Below are 17,759 nucleotides of genomic sequence, written 5' to 3' on the forward strand. Positions count from 1 at the left end.
CGGCGTAAAATTTGTGTGGCTACTTTAACACCCAATCTTGAAACCTTTCAGTGGACTAGGGGGCAACAATAAAATTTGGTTCTTGTGTTTCTAGTGAATTTCATACTTCAGGTTGCTACTAGTGGGTGGTTTTCTCATCATCATCCTGTAGATCAGCCTGTTGTTGTTTTCACAGAGGGAGGAAGAGGAGAGGTGTCTGTGATGAGGAGCAGATGTCCTGCTGTGTTTTGTGTCGGGACCTCCTGAAGGATCCAGTCTCTACCAGCTGTGGGCCCCGGTTCTGCAGACAGTGCATCAGCTTATACCGGGACCAGCCCACTTCAACAAGACCCTCCTCCTGTCCCCAGTGTGGAAAAAGATCCAGAAGCAGCTCTGAACGAGGTCAGACATTTCTGTTCATCTGTTGTTTTAATCCAGAAACCTTGTTTTGTGGAACAGATTGAAGATCTGGGATCATCAGGAACATCATTCAGATTCCACTACCAATAAAAGTGTTGGAGTTTCTGCCGCAGCATTCAGACCTGCTCTGTGTCCTAACTGGTTTCCTCTGGTCAACCAGTTTGGACTTCAGACAAAACAAAAACCAAAGTATTATCTCTTTCATATCAGGATTTTACATTCCAGGTCTTAAAAATATTCTATTCTTTACCAAGTTTTGATCAAATTTTAATCCGAACTTTGTGAGAAAAAATTAAGTGGCCCCTATGATTTAGTGGTGACCAGATCGATCAAAAGGTCAATCATATCAATACCATTGTTGGTATGGATTGATTTGAGCGTGACGAATTGAATGACGTGCCAATGCAACACTCCTTGTTTCTCCGTCCCGTCCTCTGCTTGGCGTCTGACAGAGCTCTAGAGATGGGATTTTCTGCTTCTTTTCGAGAGTCATTCAAAACATTTTTCTTTTTAAGAAACCAGCCGGAAAAAGACACATTTGAATTTGATTCAGTTGATTTATACAGCGCCAGTTCACAACACTTCGCTTAAAAAAAAATGTCTTCAACCATAATGATAATCACTTTTATTTGTCATTGCAATTTTACATTCCAACAAAATGTCCTCTGCATTTAACCCGTCCCTTAGGGAGCAGTGGGCTGCCACTGTACAGCTCCCAGGGGGCATTCAGGGACCCAGAACCAGAAAACTTTCATTCTCTCCAGGACACAAACGTCCTCTCCGACCACTAGGTCACCAAACCCCCATCGTACAGACAGATTCAGCAAATACATTCCAATAGATTCTAGTTATCAAACAGTGCAGTCAACTTCATGATATTATTATTAATGGTTTAAAATGTTTTTGTATTTTAGGAAACCCAGCAGATTGCATCAATTAATTCATTGAGTGTGTGCAACAGTAATTTTATATAGTCGTGAAAACTTGTGTTTCCGCCTTTTTCGGGTTTTTATTTACAGCTGATATCACTCAGGTAAAGTGAAATTTTTAAGTACAATTTGTAATGGTATTTATGACTCAGAAGTGATTGCCTATATACTATTTAACATTGAAATTGTAATAATAATAATAATGTAAAATTATAATTTGCTAAATTTATTGTTTTTGTCCAACCTAAAAATTTAAAGAAAAACGCAGAATATAAAAACAGCCTGTGTAGTAATGTTTTAATTGTAAGAGACACTATAAATTCATGTATACGCGAGCAATCAATTGGTTAACAGTGGACAGCACCGCCCCGGTGCCAGCATCTCCATACCCCCGGGCCCCCAATGCCGTGGTGCCAAGCCCATACGCCACTATGTGATGTTTTTAATTATTGGAGACCAAACAAATTCAAACTTCTTCGGCTGGTTTTTCATACAAGCAGACATTCTCTCTATAGAAACAAATGGTAAATGGCCTGAACTTGTATAGTGCTTTATCGAGTCCCCAGAGACCCTAAAGAGCTTCACACCACATTCAGTCATCCACCCATTCACACACTGACAGTGGTGAGCTACATTGTAGCCACAGCTGCCCTGGGGCAGACAGAAGTGAGGCTGCCATACAATCTGCACCACCCGGCCTTCTGACCACCATCAGCAGGCAAGGCAGGTGAAGTGTCCTGCCCAAGGACACCACGACTGAGACAGAGCTGGGATTCGAACTGGCAGCCCACCGGTTACAGGACGAACCCATACCACTGTAATAAGTCTAATAACATATTTTCTAAATAAATAATATTTAAACTCCTTTTATTCTTCCAGTTCTTATGTATTGTTCTTTTGCAATGCTTCAAACTGCAAGAAGGATGTGGCATCTATTTGTCTCCAAATATACTTTTGTGATGTCACCAAGAACGCAAAGTGAGCAGCAGACTGCAACTGTCTACTCTAGGCATGTTGATGGGTCTCAGCATACTTTTAGCTAGAAGCCACAGACAGGCGGATGGCACCAGAGAGCATGTACAGGTCCTTCTCAAAATATTAGCATATTGTGATAAAGTTCATTATTTTCCATAATGTCATTATGAAAATTTAACATTCATATATTTTAGATTCATTGCACACTAACTGAAATATTTCAGGTCTTTTATTGTCTTAATACGGATGATTTTGGCATACAGCTCATGAAAACCCAAAATTCCTATCTCACAAAATTAACATATCATTAAAAGGGTCTCTAAACGAGCTATGAACCTAATCATCTGAATCAACGAGTTAACTCTAAACACCTGCAAAAGATTCCTGAGGCCTTTAAAACTCCCAGCCTGGTTCATCACTCAAAATCCCAATCATGGGTAAGACTGCCGACCTGACTGCTGTCCAGAAGGCCACTATTGACACCCTCAAGCAAGAGGGTAAGACACAGAAAGACATTTCTGAACTAATAGGCCGTTCCCAGAGTGCTGTATCAAGGCACCTCAGTGGGAAGTCTGTGGGAAGGAAAAAGTGTGGCAGAAAACGCTGCACAACGAGAAGAGGTGACCGGACCCTGAGGAAGATTGTGGAGAAGGGCCGATTCCAGACCTTGGGGGACCTGCGGAAGCAGTGGACTGAGTCTGGAGTAGAAACATCCAGAGCCACCGTGCACAGGCGTGTGCAGGAAATAGGCTACAGGTGCCGCATTCCCCAGGTCAAGCCACTTTTGAACCAGAAACAGCGGCAGAAGCGCCTGACCTGGGCTACAGAGAAGCAGCACTGGACTGTTGCTCAGTGGTCCAAAGTACTTTTTTCAGATGAAAGCAAATTCTGCATGTCATTCGGAAATCAAGGTGCCAGAGTCTGGAGGAAGACTGGGGAGAAGGAAATGCCAAGATGCCAGAAGTCCAGTGTCAAGTACCCACAGTCAGTGATGGTCTGGGGTGCCGTGTCAGCTGCTGGTGTTGGTCCACTGTGTTTTATCAAGGGCAGGGTCAATGCAGCTAGCTATCAGGAGATTTTGGAGCACTTCATGCTTCCATCTGCTGAAAAGCTTTATGGAGATGAAGATTTCATTTTTCAGCACGACCTGGCACCTGCTCACAGTGCCAAAACCACTGGTAAATGGTTTACTGACCATGGTATCACTGTGCTCAATTGGCCTGCCAACTCTCCTGACCTGAACCCCATAGAGAATCTGTGGGATATTGTGAAGAGAACGTTGAGAGACTCAAGACCCAACACTCTGGATGAGCTAAAGGCCGCTATCGAAGCATCCTGGGTCTCCATAAGACCTCAGCAGTGCCACAGGCTGATTGCCTCCATGCCACGCCGCATTGAAGCAGTCATTTCTGCCAAAGGATTCCCGACCAAGTATTGAGTGCATAACTGTACATGATTATTTGAAGGTTGACGTTTTTTGTATTAAAAACACTTTTCTTTTATTGGTCGGATGAAATATGCTAATTTTGTGAGATAGGAATTTTGGGTTTTCATGAGCTGTATGCCAAAATCATCCGTATTAAGACAATAAAAGACCTGAAATATTTCAGTTAGTGTGCAATGAATCTAAAATATATGAATGTTAAATTTTCATCATTACATTATGGAAAATAATTAACTTTATCACAATATGCTAATATTTTGAGAAGGACCTGTAGATAGTTGTCAGGTAAATCTCCCATGCAGTTTGTGTTGGTAAGTGAGAATCTCATTTGAAACATCCTTTTTCTATGAAGGATTTTGTGTTGTATCAGCTGATGGTTGGCATTTTGAGTCATTCTGAAAAGGTTTGTGCAAATTTTAATCCAGTAGTTAATGTCTGTACTGGTATATAAATCAGCATCCATTTACTGATAGGAAAGGAGATTGTTAAATATAATCCTGAAAGTAACTTTGGGGGTTGAAGTTTAAGGAAGCTAGTTATTACTAAAGTAAGTTCTACATTAATTAGTTTAATCTTAAATTTGGACTGATAATAGATTTTAGTTGGTGATATTCAAATAATTTATTTTTATCGATGCCATATTCTTCTCCTTAAACATTAAAGGGTATGAAATCATTTCCATCAAATATGTCCCGTAAATTGAAAACCTATTCCTGTTGAGATATTGCCATCAGGCTGTCAGAGATGTACTGATATTGATGCTTTTAAAACAGGTGTTCTGCTTAATTAAAGGGCTGATAAATGGAACATCTGACCCACAGATTTCCCTAGATAGCATTTATTCAATTTCTATCCATTGTCCATCTAATAGAGTTATCTAAATCCATTTTAAGTCCTATTGTAATCTATTTGCCATGTAATATTTCTAAAAATGTGGGAGTTCCAATTCTCCTTACAATTAGCCTTTTTGTAGAGTCTTTAAACTTATGTGTGAAGGTTTAGGTGCCCATAAAAATGTTGATAGGATAAAATCTAAGCTTTAGAACCAGGTCCGGGTGGTTTAACTGGGATCATAGAAGGAGATATTTTTTAGGAAGGATCATCATTTTAAATGCAGAGACTCTTCCCATAAGCGACAAAGTGGGAGTTCTCCACCGCGTGAGGTCATCTTCTGGTTGAGAAATGGTGAATAAACGAACTGTCAGCTCATTCAGCCTGTTAGAAATAATGATGCCCAGGTACCTGATGTCTCCAGTCTTTAAAGGAATGGTTGGAGAGAGGTGAATATTAGAGGAGAGGAAAGGCCTTTCACTTGTTACAATTAATAGAGTAATCTGAAATTGTTGACCATTTATTTACTATAGATGTTGTAATTATTATTATGCTTATGTTAATTAATATTTAATTAAATAACCATTCAGTCTGTTAAGTGTTGTCCTGTGAATACCAGCCCATTATGACAGTGGTATTAGGACAATAGATGAAAGGGTGAATCGAGCTTTGACATTATCGAACAGCAAAACTCGGCACACACATGGAATAAATTCACACAATTTCTTAAAATACAAAAATGTATTAACAAAAATAGTTCAACTCCAAGTTAAACATTGATTAATAAACTATTTACTATACTAGAACAATTGAATTAAAACCACCAGCAAAATAAAAGAATGGGAAAAACAATGAACTATATACAATATGAATCAATAAAAATGGTTAAAAACCATGACCAACAGAGTGCTGCAACATTACCGTTCAATGTTATTTATGTTTGAGAACCAAGTTTTACCAACCAAGGAATGAACGAAGGAATCTGCAAAGGAAGTCAAGTTAGTCTTAGAACTAACTAATTGATATACATTCAAACCACCAATCACAATGCAAGATCAGAAGAGTAGATAAAACATTATTTTAATAAAATATTAGAAAGAATTATTTGCTGAATAAAAACCAACCTTCAGACAACAGTTGATGCGATTTGGCACTTTATAAATAAATTGAACTGAATTTCAATGAATTGCTATATTAAATTGTTTAAAGGCATGTTGCATGTAAACTTCAGAATTTAAAAAAGAAATAAACAATTATCTAAACAACTCTCTCTAATTAGTCTGGAAACCACGACAACCTCCTTGTTATAATGCAAAGACAAGCAGGTCCAGAAAATGAACAGAGACCTATCAGCAGTGCTGATGTTTGAGCAAACAGACTGATTCCTGGAGGAAGAAACAAGAAGAACAAATGATGATGAACTGAATCTATGTTGTTCTTCAAACAGGTGTTCTTTTTGTCTCGTTTCTTCTTTGTTTCAGCAGATGTTGGTCTGCAGGAGGTTCTAGAGGAACATAAGATCAGTCTGAGGAGGAGATGTGAATGTGTGACTGAAGGAAGTGATGAAACAGGAAGTAGAACCCTCCTCAACAGGATCTACACTGATCTCTACATCACAGAGGGACAGAGTGAAGAGGTTAATACCCAACATGAGGTGAAGCAGCTGGAGAGAGCTTCCAAGAACCAGAACCTCCATGAGTCTCCAATCAGGTGCCACGACATCTTTAAACCCTTACCTGACCAGCATGGACCCATCAGAGTGGTTCTGACCAACGGCGTCGCTGGTGTTGGAAAAACCTTCTCAGTGCAGAAGTTCACTCTGGACTGGGCAGAGGGCTTGGAGAACCAAGATGTCAGTGTGGTGGTTCTGCTTTCGTTCAGGGAGCTGAACTTGATCAGAGAGGAGCAGCACAGTCTTCTCACGCTGCTCCATGTTTTCCATCCAACACTCCAGAAGCTCCCAGCAGAGAAGCTGGCTGTCTGTAAACTTCTCTTCATCTTTGATGGCCTGGATGAAAGCAGACTTTCTCTGGACTTCAACGACAGTCAGCTTGTTTCTGATGTCACCGAGAAGTCATCAGTCAACGTTCTGCTGACAAACCTCATCAAGGGGAACCTGCTGCCCTCGGCTTTCATCTGGATAACTTCCAGACCTGCAGCGGCCAATCAGATCCCTCCTTCATGTGTTGCCAGGGTAACAGAAGTACGAGGCTTCACTGACGCCCAGAAGGAGGAGTACTTCAGGAGGAGGTTCAGTGATGAAAAGTTGTCCAGCAGAATCATCTCCCACATCAAGACCTCCAGGAGCCTCCACATCATGTGTGGAATCCCAGTCTTCTGCTGGATCACTGCTACAGTTCTGGAGAACATGTTGACCACAGAGCAGAGAGGAGAACTGCCCAAGACCATGACTGACATGTACTCACACTTCCTGCTGGTCCAGACAAAGAGGAAGAAGAACAAGTACCATGAAGGACATGAGAGGAGTCCACAGGAGCTGATGAAAGCTGACAGGGAAGTTCTTCTAAAGCTGGGGAGGCTGGCATTTGAACATCTGGAGAAAGGAAACATCATGTTCTACCAAGAAGACCTGGAGCAGTGTGGTCTAGATGTCCCAGAAGCCTCGGTGTACTCAGGAGTTTGTACAGAGATCTTCAAAAGAGAGAGTTTGATCTTCCAGAAACCAGTTTACTGCTTTGTTCATCTGAGCATCCAGGAGTTTCTGGCTGCAGTCTACTATTACACCAGTAGGAACACAGAGGTGCTCAAACGCTTTCTGGGAGAAGACAAATCCAAATCTCTGGATTACATCCTGAACCGAATCATGGAGAAATCCCTCAGAAGTAAAAATGGTCACCTGGACCTGTTTGTCCGCTTCCTTCATGGCCTCTCTGTGGAGTCCAACCAGAGACTCTTAGGAGGCCTGCTGGGTCAGAGAAAGTACAATCCAGGGATTCTTCAGAAAGTCGTCAGGAACCTGAAGAAGATGAACACTGGTTTTATCTCTCCAGACAGAAGCATCAATATATTTCACTGTCTGATGGAGATGAACGACCTTTCAGTTTTTCAGGATATCCAAAAGTTTCTGAAGTCCAAAAAGAGATCAGAGAAGAAGCTCTCAGAGATCCATTGCTCAGCTCTGGCCTACATGCTGCAGATGTCAGAGGAGGTTCTGGAAGAGTTGGACCTGAAGAAGTACAACACATCAAACGAGGGACGACTGAGACTGATTCCAGCTGTGAGGAACTGCAGAAAGGCTCGGTGAGTTTATATTTCTTTGTTCACATTGTTAGGTGGTGGAGATCAGTTGGTCAGTTCTTCAAACGCTGTTTAAAATAGAAATGTCAAACTCAAGACCCAGGGGCCTCACCTGTCCCGCTATACCACTGCATCCGGCCCGCCAGATAATTTCAACAGTCAGTTCTTAATGGCCCACCAGCAGGGTACATGGTGCTCACCTCAGTCCCACTAAGGCCTGATCTTCCACAAAGCTGATCTACAAACCAGGTGCTAACCGGATTGCGTGAGTATAATTAGTGGAACGGCGGGCGCAAACTGTTTAGCGTGTTTTCCTCCATGAAAATGCCAAACATCTGATAATGACCCAAATGCACAAATTAATGGGAGGAAGATATGCAAATGTAATGATTTACCACTCTGAACGCGATTTATCAAACCAGAAACGGATCGCGGTGCTGTTTCTGCGTCTAGATTTAGCGTGTTTGAAATGCAGGCGCTAACCGGGACGCAAAGATGTCTGCTGTCACTGTGGCCAGAAGGAGGCATAGATAGACTGACAGATGATGGAGAGAGAACCTTCTGTTCATGTGTCAACAGAGATGTCAAAGATAAAAATAATAAAAATAGGTGAGAATAGAGGATTCTATGTAGGATTATCTATGGTCTGATTTGGAGCCAATCACAAACAGAAGCCATGACATCTCCTATGGTTAAACTCTGTCTGGATCATTCCAGCACCATCACTGTCAGGGAGATCATCTGCTGCTGATCATGCAGAGCTGCACATAACGGATCATCTGCCAGAGAAACCCACAGCCTGTTAACTGTAATTGCACATCATGCTAAGGACCCACTGTGCTGTGATGTTGATAATATAATTAATAGAATAGAAATAAAGACATTATAAGACAGATTCAATCCTTCATCTGCAAACTGGCTGCTAAAATCACCGTTTAGTTAGTGAAAAATCAGCATTTTAAGGCATCGTCCTCCATGTGGTAAGAAAGACAGTATATGCTTTAACCTTGTCACTAAACCAAGCAAACTGCATTATTGACAGTAACATTGTATCATTGCAGAGCAATCGGATCTGGATCAGTTGGATTACGTTGTTTAGATGTGAACATATACCAGGGGTGGGTTTAAACGGTGAAAAATGACTTCATGTCACCATAAAACTATTGAAACAATCCAACACATTGTATATCGTTACAATATTGGCAAAACAAACAAAACAAATTCAGTAAAATCATTGGAAAATAATTTGTTTTTATGTACATTAATGTTTGATTTACAGTCTTTGCAGGACAGTTATGTGACGTTATGTTTTAAAATAAGCAAAGCTGTAATAATATACAGATAGCCAACTCCTACTACAAACTATTTTTATGTTGCTAATATGACGTTCAGGCTTAAATATTGTGGCTATTTATGCTAAACTCTGAACTCTTCAACCAGTTCAAGATCAAGGGAGACAAACCTCTAATAAGCGATTTAGCGCCCCCTATCTAGAGCCTTTAAAGATCAGGGCCTTAATGTTCTGTACTGCACAGCAACAGATGCTACAAGGAAACCTATGGCACTTCACGTGTTACCAAGCAATGGCAAACCAAGTCATCTCCACGGGGTTTCTAAGGAAAAGTTTTGCTGATAAATGGAGGTCAGTAGGGTTGTCATGATACTAAAGTTTTAACTCTATGCCGATACTAAGAAAATTCATCGGCACAGGGTTCTTTTTAAAAACTGATTTAATTTGGACCTAAATAGTCAGAGTTGGACTAAATATGGCATGACTGATGGACATCGGGTTCCTAATATTACTATATACTCTTGAGACCAGCTGCAAAATACTGTATATATTCAGTTGACATGTATGTTGGGTATGGCGAAGTGCATCTACTGTGCTCTGTGGATTATAAATAACCGGCATCAACCCATCATTTGACAGACGATATCAATGAAAGGCCTCTTACATTCATAGTCCAAACTCTACAAAAAGGGAACCATTTTTGATCAAAGCTGCCATTTTGTGTCTTATACACATCTTCTGTTTGAATGGATTCTTTAAAATGAATTGGTCAATTACTAAGGCTATGGTAAATGAATTGTTATCCAAAGCTTTACTCTGCAATCCTGCCTCCTCTCTTGCAAATGAGGTTGTTCATCTTAGCGAGTCCTTTTCTGGTTAAATAAGTTTTAAATAAAAATAAATTACAAAAAGTCATTCATTTTTTATAGGAATAGAAAGTGTGTACAGCTCACAATGGTATGTCCCATTTCAACTTACATTTTGCTTTTTAATAAAATATAACCTAACTGAAGATGACTGACTCACATACAGTAAAATTGAGTTGAGACTCGAACAGTTTGAGTAGATGAATTATCAAGCTGAGCCGGTGGTGCTTAAAATCTCGTTATCTCAACCCAGACTGGATTCCTCCAAGGTCCTAGGGTCTTTCAATGCTGCTTGAAGCTTTAATTTAATTTGAGTATTGGCCACTCAAATTCATTTCCGTAGACAACTGGGTCTACTGGAAGATCAAAGATGGCGCCGCTGATGGCAGCCTCTGAACTTTGCTCTCCTGTTTTCTGTGTGTTTTTGTGGTGCTTTCTGCCACCATTTGGTGGTCTTTTTCAGCAGAGAGGAACATCAGACAGTCTTCTCTTGGAATTTTTTCACCATCATTCAGCTTCATTGAGATCCTGGCCAGCGGAGCAGCGTCTCTCTATGGGCTATATCACCGGAGACCGCGGGGAGGGAAGAGAGCCAGCATGCTCGTGAAGCTGCGATCGGGGGGACCACCTTCAATCCACCTGGCAAATGTGCATTCCCTGGCCAACAAGATGGACGAACTGCTTCTCCTCACCTGTAAAAACTCGGACCTATGCAGATCTGCCGCCTTCTGCTTTACCGAAACCTGGCTGAGTGAGAACACCGCATACTTGTTATACCGGACTTTCAGCTGTTCAGACCGGACCGCAACATGGACTTATTGGGGAAAAAACGAGAAGTTGGATCTGCTTTTATATAAACAAAGGTTGGTGCAGAGATATCAAAGTGTTGAAATCATGTAGTCCTGATCTGGAGTCATTTCTTTAAACTGTAAACCGTTTTATTCTCCGAGTGAGTTCTCCTCGTCTGTACTGGTTGGTGCTTACATACCACCTCAAGGCTCCACTTCAGATGCTGAAAAACAACTGGCTGAGCTGATAACAGACGTGGAGAAAAAACAGCCAGACTCTCTCATCATTGTTCTTGGGGATTTTAACAGTGCAAACCTCTCCAATGAACTTCCCAAATACAAACAGCGAATTAAGAGTCCAACCAGGGATAAAAACACTCTGGACCACTGCTACACAACTTTAGAGGATACATATCATACTGTCACAAGGACTGCTTTGGGACTTTCTGATCACTCTTTGGTCCACCTCATCCCAACCTACAGGCAGAAATTAAAAGCTTTCAAACCTGTGGTTCGGACTTAAGACGTGGACTGATGAGTCAAACCAGATGTTACAGGCCTGCTTTGACTGCACAGATTGGACTGTTGTTGAAACTTCAGCCACTGGTTTAAACCAACTTACAGAGGTGGTGACATCATACATTAGTTTCTGTGGGGACATGTATGTGCAAACCAAGACCTTCTGCACATACAATAACAATAAACCTTGGTTTGTATAAACAGGCCAGGAACAAACTGACCAAGGAAATCAAAGCAGTGAAGAGAAGCTACAATGAGAAGCTAAAGAAAAGCTCCTCACATGGAGATGCTTCTGCTGTTTGCAATGTAATACCTGACTGCCTACAGGAGACCTTCCCCCAACCCTGAGCATAATCCTCGCCTGGCAAATCAGTTGAATGGCTTCCACTGCAGGTAAGAAAAGCAGCACTTCACACCTCAACCCAACTCCTCCACATCCCATTTAGACACAAATTCTTGCCATACACCAACCACCCTCCTACCTTCAGACCTCTTGCCTGCACTAAGGATCCCAGAGGAAGATGTAAATATGTTCTTTCAGCGCCTGAAAACAAAAAGGGCCTCAGGACCTGAGAGCCTGCACCAACCAACTGGCCTCCATCTTCACTGAGATCTTCAACAAGTCACTGTGTAAAGTTGCAGTCAACTTGGGACTACACTTCATTCTACAACACCTCGACCATCCAGGCACGTAAGCCAGAATCCTGTCTGTGGACTTCAGCTCATCCTTCAACACCATCAACCCAGACATCCTCCACCAGAAGCTCATCCAATTCAAAGTCCCGGCCTCCACCTGTCAGTGGATCACCAGCTTCCTGAAGGACCGTCAGCAGCAGGTGAAGCTGGGGAGCATCTTGTCCCACACAAGAACCATCAGCAGCAGCGCCCCCCCAGGGATGTGTTCTCTCCCCACTCCTCTACTCCCTCTACACAAATGACTGCACCTCAGCGGACCCGTCTGGGAAACACCTGAAGTTTGCAGATTACACCACTGTTATTGGACTGATCCAGGACAATGATGAGTCTGCACACATGCAGGAGGTGCACTGGTGTGGTCAGAACCACCTGGGTCTTAACCCACTCAAGACTGTGGAGATGATGGTGGATTTTTGGAGAACACCACCCCCACATACCCCCCTTACCATCCTCCACAGCACTGTGTCTGCTGTGGGCCACTTCCGGTTTCTAGGAACCACCATTACTCAAAACCAGAGATGGTCTTCACACATAGACAATGTTCGGTAGAAGGCCCAGCAGAGACTGAACCTCCTGCAGCAACTCAAGAAGTCCAACCTTCGCAGGAGCTGCTGGTCATCTTCTCCACTGCCATCATCCAGTCTGTCCTGTCTTTGTCCATCTCAGTGTGGTTTGGTTCATCCAACAAACAGGACAGGTCCAGACTGCAACGAATAATCAGGTCTGGCGAGAGAATCATCAATTCAATTCAGTTTATTTCTATAGCTCCATTTCACAACACATGTTGTCTCAAGGCACTTCACAACAGTCAGGTTCATACATTCCAATTAATCCTAACAATTGAACAGTACAGTCAGAGTTAGTTATTTATTCAAATTGGATAAAAGTTTTTCTATCTAAGGAAACCCAGCAGATTGCATCCAGTCAGTGACTTGCAGCATTCACTCCTCCTGGATGAGCATGTAGAGACAGTGGACAGTCACTGGTGTTGACTTTGCAGCAATCCCTCATACTGAGCATAAGTCCTCTATCCAGGACTTATACAGGTCCAGGGTCAGGACAAGGGCAGCTAACATCTCTGCAGACCCCACACACCCTGCACACAAACCTTTTAGGCTTTGATCTTCAGGTGGCGCTACAGAGCGCTGTCTGCTAAAACCAGCCTCCACAGAGAGTTTCTCCCTCCAGGCTGTTTCTCTGATGAACTCTTGACACTCAGAGCTCCAGAACAACACCATGCATACTTGGACTGATCTCAGATTATATTCTACTGTAAAGTCAATTGTGCACATATGTAAATTTTAAAAATATTTTCTATTTCCATTTATTTATATAATAGAAAATAATAAATAAATAAAATAATCTTCACTGAGAGTAAAGTGTACTGGATTGAAATCCTTGTTTGTGTCAAACCTGTTAATAAAGATGATTCTAAACTATGATCAGATTGCAGTTTCTGTAATCTGTGTAGATTTTGTTTTGTCATTTTTTGACTTTGGTTTTCACTGAAAACCAAAGTAATCTCTTTTATGAAGTGCCTCCAGGTGATATGTGATGACAACTGCCATTCAAGATAAATGTGAGAGGAGTTGGAGTTAGACTGTATGGTTTGAAATTATGAAATAAGGTACATTGTTACATGTGAAAATACACTTTGTGACAACAGAAAACTACAAATACTCCAGGAAAAGTAGGTTGGTTCAGGTAGGGTTTAGCCCATGTAGAATATCAGTAACTTAGCTTCAATGTACTAACAAAATTTAGACATATACCTGATGCCAAAGTGAGTCAACTGTGTCATGTTGAACCCGGTAAAATTAGTATGATCAAACTCTTCAGTGATCCTGATTTCAGTCTGTGTTCATTTACAGACTGTCTGATTTGAATTCACCTAAATGTATTTTTTTCTAATTACAGATTAGTCAGATGTGAGTTATCAGAGACACACTGTGAAGTGGTGGCCTCAGCTTTGAAGGCCAACCCCTCCAATCTGACTGAACTGGACCTAAGTTGCAACAAACTGGGAAACTCTGGAGTGAAGCTTCTGTGTGCTGGACTGGAGAGTTCAAACTGTAGGCTCGAGATCTTGAGGTCAGTGCAGCTGTCATTGGTTTTGTATTATTTTACTAGACATTCCTTAAAATGTATAGTAAGAATCTGTTCATGTCAAACTAAATTTTATAAAAACTGTTTTGGATGAAATTTATTATTTGCTTCACGATTTTACAAATATTTCAACATTGTGTGTGTGTGTGTGTATGTGTTCTTGTACTTGCTGCTGAGTGAGAAACATTTTTTGTATTGTCATCGCTGGTCCTGATTTTACCATATTCCATTCTTGGGACAGGGGTTAGGTTTAGGACTAGGGTATGAATTGAGTTATGGTTTGAGTTGGGTGTTTTCATACCTGCCAACTGAAATACCTGAAATTTGCCGTTAATTCATTGTTGCAAGCAGTGGCGGCTGGTTAAAAATATTCTTGGTGGGGTTGATGTAATAATGCATTTCTCTACCTACTCCAATATATGAAATGGAAACAAAAGTGAGACGACGAATACAATTGAACAGCATACCTTTCATCATGCCTGCGCCATGCTAGTTGAAAAGCACCACAAAACTTTATACAGTCAGAGATTAGATAAAATATGGCGATTCTTATCAACCTCTTCATTGTGCCTTCTTACCGCAACGCGGTGTCCGTCATCCAGCCGCGCCGCTATGCTAATCTTTCTGAGCACAGCTAGCTTGACACAGTTTTCCATATAAACTCTTGATTGTTCATGCTTCTTAATTAGGCAAAGGTACCAAATTTGGTACTTTTATAGGTACTGACCGAATTCCATCAGTACTACAGAGTACTGATTTACGTAAAATCAAAAGGTACCATGTTTTGGTACCTAAACTCATAATTATGACACTGAGGGAGTGGAAGCGTGGGCGATTTTCCATGCCGGACATGAACACAGAATGACACGCACAAGAGCATAATGACGGCAGCAGCCACTGGTACCATCAACAAAGCATGGCTGATAGAAAGCGCTAGAAAGTATGTCTCCACTGCAATATTTATGATGCAATGTCCAAGGCCAGGGGCGGGAATACTTCTAATCTGAGGAAGCTCCTGCAGCGTTTCCCCTACCAATATCCAAGGCAGGCGCCCCGCCCCGCCAAACAGACCGCCCGCCCCCCAAGAGGATCACGGCATGTAGTAACAGTATGTTTTAACAGTTAATGTAATTTGTTTTAAAAGATCACGTCGTGAAGGATTTCTGTTCCTGCATCGTCGCTACTCTATTTTCTATGGCAAAACTTGACAAAAGCTGGACGAAAACACGAAAACACACTCCTCATACTCTGTGTCCCCAACACTGATGCTGACACACTGAGCTACATGCACTCGCACGCATCTGAACACAAGCTCCTGACAGCGGACAGAAAAAACATGCAGCTAAAACCTAGAAAGCAGGCAAGGATATTTGCGGTTTTAACAAGCGCCAATTTTAGTTCTGATGGCGGCACTTCCTCTCCTGTGAGCAGCAGCAGGGCTAACTTTCCTCCTCCTGGTACATATGGCGAAGGTAGAAGTACACAAATTAGCCCAAGTGTTTCATGCCCTGCCCCTGACACGCAGCTAAAGTCCAGGCACCACCGAGACTGAGCTTGGTAATTAAATACCTAAAGAAAGACAGAAAGAAAGAGAGAGGTGTGATAAAGAGACAGAAAGATAAAGAAAAAAGAAATATATGGATATAATATATAAATACAGTAGGTAGAAGATAAACATTTCAGAGTTATTTTTTTTCCCGTAACAATATTCTGTCGAATATGTAGACCGCTTAAACAGGCTGCAGTTAGAGGAAACCATGGGCCCAGCCATTTATATACTTTCTGAGTGTGTGAGTGTGTGTGTATACACTGACCCGGTTAGGCACAAGAATTTTGTCAAGGCTGAAGAGCCAATTTTCGTCAGCTTCAGATCTATGGCTACAACTCGTGCATTCAGAACCGTTAGCGCGCCTGCGTCTGTTGGTGACTAGTCTGCAGCAACATGGCTGGGTTTTGTAGTCAGTTAAGGGTTTTAATGTTGAACAAATGTTTGAATCAACTGAGATGTTAAAATACAAACAGCTGGATGTTGTTTTGATATATTCATTAAAGTTTATATATTGAGGAATAAATATGTTAAATTGAACATTTTTGAGATTTTATTATTAAACGAATTAACATTAATTACCACAATAACACACACAAAAGTACCAAAAACTGGTATTGATTCCTAGGTACTCAGTATCGGTACTGTATAGGTTCAAATGTGAAAGCTACCACTCCCTATTCTTAATGCGTTCGGAGAGATGCTTCAAGTCTGTTTGTCCGGACTGTGTCCACTTTAAATCACATTTGACACTTAGAATGCAGGGAAAACAGAAAAGTGCATTGGCTATTCCACAGTCAGCTACGACTTGCGCTCAAACCAACTCTTGCAAAAACTGCGGTTGTAGACTTTATTTTTCTCCTTGGTCTGCTGGTTGATGAAAATGTCTGGCTTGTTGGGTCCCAGATCCTTTAAACCGGATTTTCTCCTCCACTGTCCTTCTTGCGAACGGGTAGATAAATGTCCGACCAGAGAAGACAACATTCTGGATCACTGTTACACCACCATCAGAGACGCTTATCACGCCGTCCCACGTGCTGCACTGGGCCAATCCGACCACATCATGGTCCACCTGATTCCTGCATACAGGAAGAAACTAAAGCTCTGCAAACCTGTTGTGAGGACGACAAGGAAGTGGAGCAGTGAGGCTGTGGAGAATCTCCAGGCGTGTTTAGGCTGTACAGACTAGGATGTGTTCAGGACTACTACCAACAGTCTGGACGAGTACACAGAGGCTGTGACTTCCTACATCAGCTTCTGTGAGGACAGCTGTGTACCATCATGCACCAGGGTGAGTTACAACAACGACAAACCCTGGTTCACAGCCTAAACTCAGAAGGTTAAGACTGGATAAGGAAGAGGCCTTCAGGAGTGGGGACAAAGACATATACAGAGAGGCAAAGTACAAGTTTGGCAAGGCAGTGAAAGAGGCCAAACGACTGTACTCTGAGAAGCTCCAAAACCAGTTCTCAGCCAACGACTCTGCGTCTGTCTGGAAAGGGCTCAGCAAATCACCAACTACAAGCCGAAAGCCCCCCACTCCATCAACGACCGACGCCTCGCCAACGACCTGAATGAGTTCTACTGCCGCTTTGAAAGACAAAGGGACAGTCCTGCAACCATCCCTCAGGACGCCCCCCAACAGCTGCAGCTACAATCCACCACCCCCATCTCTCCAACCTCAAGAGGGGTCTTGGCACCTCCAACCCCCACCCTGAAGTTCCCCCCCACCAGCCCCCTACCCACGCCGAGTGCGGCTCTTTCCATCCAGGAGAGGGACGTCAACAAACTCTTCAGGATACAGAACCCCCGGAAAACTGCTGGTCCGGATTCTGTCTCACCAGCCAGCCTGAAGCACTGCGCTGATCAGCTGTCTCCAGTCTTCACAGACATTTTTAACACCTCACTGGAGACATGTCATGTGCCAGCCTGCTTCAAGTCCTCCACCATCGTCCCTGTTCCCAAGAAGCCAAGGACCACAGGGCTTAATGACTTCAGACCCGTCGCCCTGACCTCTGTGGTGATGAAGTCCTTTGAGCGCCTTGTGCTCTCACACCTAAAATACATCACTGACCCCCTCCTGGACCCCCTGCAGTTTGCCTACAGAGCCA

At 42.3% G+C, this 17,759-nt stretch overlaps 1 protein-coding gene across 7 annotated transcripts in view; it reads left to right on the forward strand.

Moving 5' to 3' along the window:
* Window positions 1-17,759, forward strand: part of LOC124857969 (NACHT, LRR and PYD domains-containing protein 12-like) — a 45,055-nt gene that overhangs the window by 16,998 nt on the left and 10,298 nt on the right. For all 7 annotated transcript variants that reach the window (XM_047349601.1, XM_047349605.1, XM_047349604.1 and 4 more), the window contains 3 exons: window positions 176-381; window positions 6,063-7,839; window positions 13,914-14,087. In XM_047349601.1, the coding sequence (XP_047205557.1) occupies window positions 176-381; window positions 6,063-7,839; window positions 13,914-14,087 (2,157 nt within the window). The remainder of the gene's footprint in view (window positions 1-175; window positions 382-6,062; window positions 7,840-13,913; window positions 14,088-17,759) is intronic.

The sequence above is a fragment of the Girardinichthys multiradiatus genome, chromosome 21 (genome assembly GCF_021462225.1).
Source record: "Girardinichthys multiradiatus isolate DD_20200921_A chromosome 21, DD_fGirMul_XY1, whole genome shotgun sequence".
Classification (NCBI taxonomy): domain Eukaryota; kingdom Metazoa; phylum Chordata; class Actinopteri; order Cyprinodontiformes; family Goodeidae; genus Girardinichthys; species Girardinichthys multiradiatus.